This window comes from Crocuta crocuta, unplaced genomic scaffold, assembly GCF_008692635.1.
Source record: "Crocuta crocuta isolate KB4526 unplaced genomic scaffold, BGI_CrCroc_1.0 scaffold71, whole genome shotgun sequence".
Taxonomy (NCBI): domain Eukaryota; kingdom Metazoa; phylum Chordata; class Mammalia; order Carnivora; family Hyaenidae; genus Crocuta; species Crocuta crocuta.
This window is the reverse complement of record NW_027527548.1, coordinates 841,951-848,713: the sequence shown is the minus strand read 5'-3', so window position 1 is coordinate 848,713 and position 6,763 is coordinate 841,951. Positions and strand designations below refer to the sequence as shown.

Genomic DNA, 6,763 nt, shown 5'->3' with positions numbered 1-6,763 from the left:
CCCCCACCCTGCCCCACCCCACCCCCACCCATTCTCTGGGCTTTCTTTCCACATTCCATTCTGACCACAAGGGGACTGGGAGGAGCTCCCTCGGCAGCAACTGTCTCAAAACACCTCCTCAGGAAAGCTCTTTCCCTGCTCAAACTCCGCCATAGTTCTCCTTACCATTACAGGTGCTGCCAGCCTGGGGGAGGGGGGCCCAGGGTGAGGCAGGGGGGTGGTGATGAAGGCCCCGCAGACTAGGCCCAACCTCCTGAAATCCTGGGTGTGCTCCACCCCCCAGGCACAGACCACCCTCCCAGAAGCCTGGCCTTCTCAGCACAGGCCCCCCCCCAGTCCCTGAACCATGCTGGTGCCCCCCCCCCCATCTGTCAGGCCAGGCCCCAACAAAGGACAGCTTTCACTTCTGGAGTCACTCTCTGACCCTCGTTTTTGCCCCAAATGACAGGGATATCTTAGAAAACTCCTCAGAAAGCTCTGATGTTTCAGATGCCTCTAGGGAACTACTTCCTCTAATGCTGTCTAGCTGGATTCTAGAAAGATCTCGAGTCTTCCTGGCAGAGTCTGCAATAACTTTCTCTCCAGCCTTTCTCACCTCCCCTACGACCCTCAGCTCAGAGCAGACAGTGACTTGCTGAAGGAGTACCACCACCTTGGTACAAACATTAAGTTTGTAGATGAGCATTTTCATCAACCGGAAGATGTGGAAAACACTGCAGTAGCTCATTCCTAAAAACACCCTAAAGGCAAAAGTGAGGAACTACTTCCTCCTGGGAAGCCTCCTACAATCTCACACAGACCAAAAGAAAAGTGCCAATCTCACAATTAGAAGGTTTTGAGGAGGCTAATGCAGGAATCTGAATTAAACCCGTGTTTGCTCTCATTTGCTCAAGTTTGTCCGAAATACAAAGGCTGGCCCCAGCATTCCAGAAAGTCCTAACTGTTTCCTCTTTATCTCTACCAAGACCACCGTTTTTCAAGAAGAGGGCCAGCTTTGTTCCACTTCTGTGATTCCAAGGAGGCTTGTTATTAGAATCAGAAACCCAGCAGCGGCCGGACACTCCCACTACTTCCAGAACATGCTTTATTTAAACTCTGAATTCCTGAAAGTCACCCTGCAGAGAGACAGCCAGCCCCTCCTCCCTCAGTCACGACACATGCGTCAAATTTACTGTCGTGACAGGTCAGTTTACCTGCACAGACACACACAGGAAAGGAAAGCAAAAGGAGGGAATTTCTCTACAAATGAGGTCCATCCATCAAAGGCTCCTCGTCTCAGAATCGGAGGAGTGTCAGGGCCTCGGATGCGAGAGCCACACTTCACTGCACCACAACAACTAGAAAAAGAAATTCCAATTTCCTCCTCTGCTCTGGAATAGAGAATACAAGATTTTTACTCACCTTTGGAGCGAGTAGAGATATCCATGCCCTCTACCGCCTCCTGTTCTGTTTTTATTTCCTCTTCAGCCAAGCTGAAACAGAGCAAATTATGGTCACGTTTAGGTAGACTGAGAACTTGCCCCGTGGGGACAGCTATTTAGAAGTTCTAACAACAAACCCACATTTAAGCCAGTCCCCCACCCTTCTGCAGGGCTGGGGGTGGGGGGTGGGGAAGAAACCCACGTTGGATTTTCAAACAAAGTGTTAAGACTCCTAAAGGGGTTTCTCTAACCACTGGGTTGTTCTTTTTTTAAGTCAAATTACTATCCCAGTTGTCATGCTGTGGGGGGAGGGGGCGTGCAAAAAAAAGCATTTTTTTAGATACTCAATTACAATCTGCCCCCGTGAGCCAATGAGAGCCCAGCCGGCGAGTAAACACGTTTCTTGTTGTTAACACTGGGTTCAAGTTAGAGATGGTTCACAGGGTACCCTGAGTTCTGATCGTGGAATTCTGCAGGGCAGGGAGAGCCTTGCACAGACCTCTCGGCTAAATCTTAGCATTCCTTGATGAGGCGGGAACATGAAAAAATACATATATGTTACATTGCAAAGTGAACAAATATGCCCAGGTTAGCAGCAGAAGGCCCAGTCTGCAAGCATTCAAACCAAGAGCACTCATCCCAGGAATCAGGCTTGGGGTGTCCACCCCCCCCCATGTTTCCCCAGAGAAGGCATTCAGCACTCCTGAGCTGTGACTAATTATCCCCCACCACAAAAGTGGAATGAGGAAGGATTATTTAAGAGACAGACTGAGAGTTGGGGGTTGGAGGGGGAGGGGAGCAGGCCCCTTGGCTGGGAAGGTCTACCAGAATCTTCTCTCCCTCTCCCGGCTGGAACTCCTGTTGAATAGAGTGAGACCATTTCATGTGCTCCGCGCACCACCCCCCCCCACGCACACCTCCCAGGCAAGCCGGGAGAGTTGTGCTTTCATAGGTGCAAAATGTTTGAGGTGCTGGGACTTGCCAAGCATTCAGGGTGACCCCGAAATGATAAGAATATGAGCAAGCACTCCAGCTGCAATTCCATCAGTCTGTGGTTCACCAGGAAGAAATGGGTGCATCACCCATGATACGGCTGGAATTTTCCATTTGGAAGACGCAAAGCCAGGACTGGAGGGAGGGCTAAGTGAGAGAGGAAGGATTAGAATGTCCCTTCTGTGTTCCATGGTCTGAGCCTGTGACAAGACAAAAGAGTCCAAAAAGGCCTGGAACGTCAGGGTCAACAGAGATGGTGTTAGGCGAGGGCCATCATAAGGGAAGGAGATTCACGATAAGAACCAGACAGAAAGAATTTACGGCTCAGAGGAAAATGAGAAGAACTTGCACACCTCAACCTTAACTAGTCCCCGCAGAGAGAATAAAGGTAGTTTAAAACTGGTTGGAATAGTAACACGTTTTGCTCTCTGATATGCAACCCCATTAACAACTGCATCTGTAGAGAAAGCCTGCGACACAAATCCCCAAAGAAACGACGGACATGTTGTCACAAATGGTTTTCCATCAGGAACGTACTCTTAAATGTAAACACTGCCCTAACATGCAGTATTTACTACAAGGTGATCTGCGGAAGGGGATCGTAACGAGGATACTTCTTTAGCCCAACTTCAGAGACAAACACTCTCACTCGGGAAACATCCTCCCTACAACACACACACATTGTCCCAATGGGTACTGATGGTTTCTTGCCTGGGGTGACTGGAAATACATTTCCATAAAAAACCCCAAGCAGCTCTTCAGAGACGGGCTGGATGATCAACCTGAAAGGAACAAACAGCAACCTTGATCTTCCTAGCAACTAGAATTCTGTTTCCCTCTCTAGCATGAAGTATGTGAAATCCTAAACTTCCTGCCCCCGATTCCCCATGTTGAGTGACAGAGAAAACGCTCATCTGGGATGCAACCAAAACGTCCAGGGAGAAAACGATTATGCAAAACAGAGCCCCCAAAACCCACTTGAAGGAGTTCTGCGGTGATGAAAACATTCAAAGGTGTATTGATCATGGAAGAGGGACTGTATTCAAGAGAACAATTATTTTGGCTTAGAGGCGCACAGCCCTTCAGGCAGGGGTGCTGCAGAGAAGCTAGGAAAATGCAAACTAGTTAGGTGGTGGCTATTTGCTGCTACAGAAATGGGGGGGGGAGGGTTGAAGCGGTTTTATCTTTCCAAGTCCTCCAAGTAGGCAGCATAATCACCCCACTTTACCAACAGCACCACCAGCTTCACCCAGGAATTTCAAGCATGATTTCAGAAACCCATCTTTTTCGCAGATCAGCAAGCCATCCTTTCAAAGGGAGCCCCTGCACGCACCCACGCGCGCGCACGCACACACACGCACACACAATAACTTGCATTTGACTAAAGGAAATTGCAGTGTCTATGCATTAAAAGGGAAAAAACTTCATTTATAAGAGCAAAGACCAGAATGCAAAATGAGTCATTTTGAATAGCCACATCTAAAGGGACTTCCTTTTTCTACCCCACTGATCTCAGGGTTTTTGGTTGTTGTTTTTTTTTTTTGTTTTGCTTTGTTTTGTTTTTTGATTTTTTTTTCTTTTTGGTTCAGTGTTAAGCACTAGTATGTTGTTAGGGAGAAAATTATGAATCTTATACCAAAAGCTCTGTACCTGGTATGAATGCCCCCACAGATCGTGGTCAATTTAAGTTAAAAACTGTTCAGTCATTTGGAGGAGAAAAAAAAAAAGTCAAATAATTCTTAAAAAGAGAAGCCAGCTGCACCTGGAGGAAAGATTTTGAACTCTTGTCATAACACATTCAAGTTGTAGGATATATACAGCATCTTTTCTATCTGCTAGCTTCCAGCAACCCCGATTAGTTAAATCAAAAACAATGGAACAACAAACCCTTGTTTCAAACTGACATTACCTTTTTTTTTTTAAGGTCCACTTGGGAGGCTGGGGGCCAGCTAAAGAAAAGGGTAAAAATTAGCTGAAAACCCCAACTACAGCCTTTCACCCCAAAAGGAAAATACATCACCAACTAGCTGTATACAATATATGCTCCCACCGCCAGCACCTTCTTGCACTCACATTTACCCTAAGTCATTTGCCTGTGGATTTCACAAACTGATACATTTCAGGCAATTAAAGAAGAAATAGCAGCAGCGTCTGCAAATGCAACCAAGACTTTCCCATCCGGTCCCAGAAAGAATAAAAGATCTTCTCCCCCCAGTGCCTGAGCAAGAAAACCCAGGCTTCCTTCTTAACCTGCATGCACTGAAAAAGAGCAATTAAAAGTTGAAGATGAAGCGCTGAACCTCCAGAATGTTTTAAGCCTTCTGATTATTAATTCTGAGGACTCAAGGCTGGTCCGTAATTCCCAGGAATGCCATCCCCTCCACACTTCCAAAAGAGAGAGAAAGAGAAAACATCTAGTTTTGACAGAAGAGGAAAAAAAAGAAAATGCCTGGATACACAATACCCAGATCTCTCTTTCCCCCAAGTGCCCCTACTATTTGACTTTTAACCAAGAATATCTAACCCATCTAGAATATATAACCAGCATGCACAAGACTCTGGTTCAACAGATGAGGATCGTCGCACGGCAATTCAAGAATCATGCATCATTCGAAAGGACTTTTCCTGTAGGTTTTTACTTTCATTCAAAATCCCAAACTGGTCCAGGCTGTAAGAAAAATTTAATCCCCAAGACACAACATCTTCCTCTTCTAGATCACAAAATAGTGAGCATCAAAATAAGAAAACCATGCTTCCCTAAATCTGCAATTAATTTTTTTTTTTAAAAATTGGGGGGGGAGGGAATGGTTAGCAGAGGAGCTTTATATAAGCACTCACCTAAAACAGGCAGACTCATCGGTAGCTAAGCTATTTATGCAGGATTCTTAAAATGGCGTCTGGCAACACTGCCTCATTCCTGTATTGAAGCTAAAATGGTAGCAGTTTGTTCAATAGCTGTAGCTCTTGTTTAAGCAGCCCTGCTAGTTTTAAAGCCACCTTCCTAAATATCAGAACTAGGAGAAGCTCAACCAAAGGACACCAACAACCCAACGTTTAGAAGCTTAAAAAAAAAAAATCTGCAATGACAGGGGGAGTTTGTGAAGTCACAGGTTTCTGAGGAAAACCCTTTCCTTTTAGATCCTGAGCCTCCAAACAGGAGGCTGGGAGGAGAGGCCCCCTGGCCCTCAAATTAGGTGGGTGGGAGGTTGGGAATTACCTGGGGTGGCGTAAACTGCGGACAGACAGGTGTCTGTCCACATGCAAAAATGTTTAAAGGGGGAGCCAAGCTGGGGAGGGGGAGGAAGACCATGCCCCCTTCTTGATAGGTTAGAAACCAGCTTCGCACCCATTCCAGAAAGGAGCTAGGTAAAATGAAAGTGTTTCAAGGACAGCAGCAGTCATCTGCAAAGCCAGAGCTGAAGGGCCGCAGCCCTGTCTGAGGCCAAGGTAAAATCAAAAGGCTGTTTAAGAAGCCTGAAAACGGCCACCAAAGACCCAGCCAGCCCTCCGACAGTTCACCTCCAGGAAAGACAAGCCGGGTCTGCAGAGAAACGACAGTGAAACCAGTCCCTGAGCCAGTGCCCGGGGTACTCACACATCGGGTTTCTGTCCACCCCCAACAGAGCCCCGAAATTTAACAATGGGGCTTGCAAACACCCGCTTTCGGAGGCCGAACGAGCAGCCTCGTGGTGGAGAATGTAATTTACTGTTGCAGGTCTGCGAATTGGCCTTGCCATTCTGGTGCTGAGCGGGGAGGTTCAAGGTGACTGCTTTTTAGCTCCAGGGGAGAAAGGAGGGCACAGTGCCCACGGCTGTGCTGGGGCAAGGACGGGGTGGTTGGCTCCTCGCCGGGCCGGTAGGTAGGTAATCTTGATGAGGAGGGACAGCCTGGCGGCCAGGCTTAGCTGCAGTGCTGACATAGCTCCCGCCCGCTTGTTTATCTGGAAGGAGAGTGGGGGGTGGGGGGAAGGGCAGCCCAGCCTTAGCAACCTGGAGCCAAGGGTGAATCCTCACTTGTTTTGCATTTAAGAACGAGGAGAGAGAGGACTTCTAAACGGATGCCCTTTCTAAATCTCTGCTGCCCGGTGGCTGGCGAAGAAGACACTTTTGCATGTATCTTTCTTTTCAGGGTCAAGCAGACAGAGGCACAGCCAGACCCAAGGCCTCTCAGCTGACAAATGTTGCTTCTGCCACAGGAGAGAGGAGGGGGAAAGAAGGCCAAAGAAACAAAGAGATCACACATTTTGAAGTGGTCGGACTTTTTAAAAACCCACCTTTGCCTCAAGGGTTTTCTGGGTTCCTGTCATCCTGGACCCCTTTTCTCTCCTGCCCCCCCCCCGCCCCCTCCT

At 47.7% G+C, this 6,763-nt stretch overlaps 1 protein-coding gene across 15 annotated transcripts in view; it reads right to left on the bottom strand.

The window, feature by feature from the left end:
• ZMYND8 (zinc finger MYND-type containing 8) overlaps positions 1–6,763 on the bottom strand; it is a 133,163-nt gene that overhangs the window by 109,149 nt on the left and 17,251 nt on the right. For 14 of the 15 annotated variants that reach the window (XM_077766034.1, XM_077766071.1, XM_077766058.1 and 11 more), the window contains one exon: positions 1,402–1,472. The exons of the other annotated variant lie outside the window; for it this stretch is intronic. In XM_077766034.1, the coding sequence (XP_077622160.1) occupies positions 1,402–1,472 (71 nt within the window). Of the gene's footprint in view, positions 1–1,401; positions 1,473–6,763 lie in introns of those variants that run through there. 15 annotated transcript variants of the gene reach the window in all.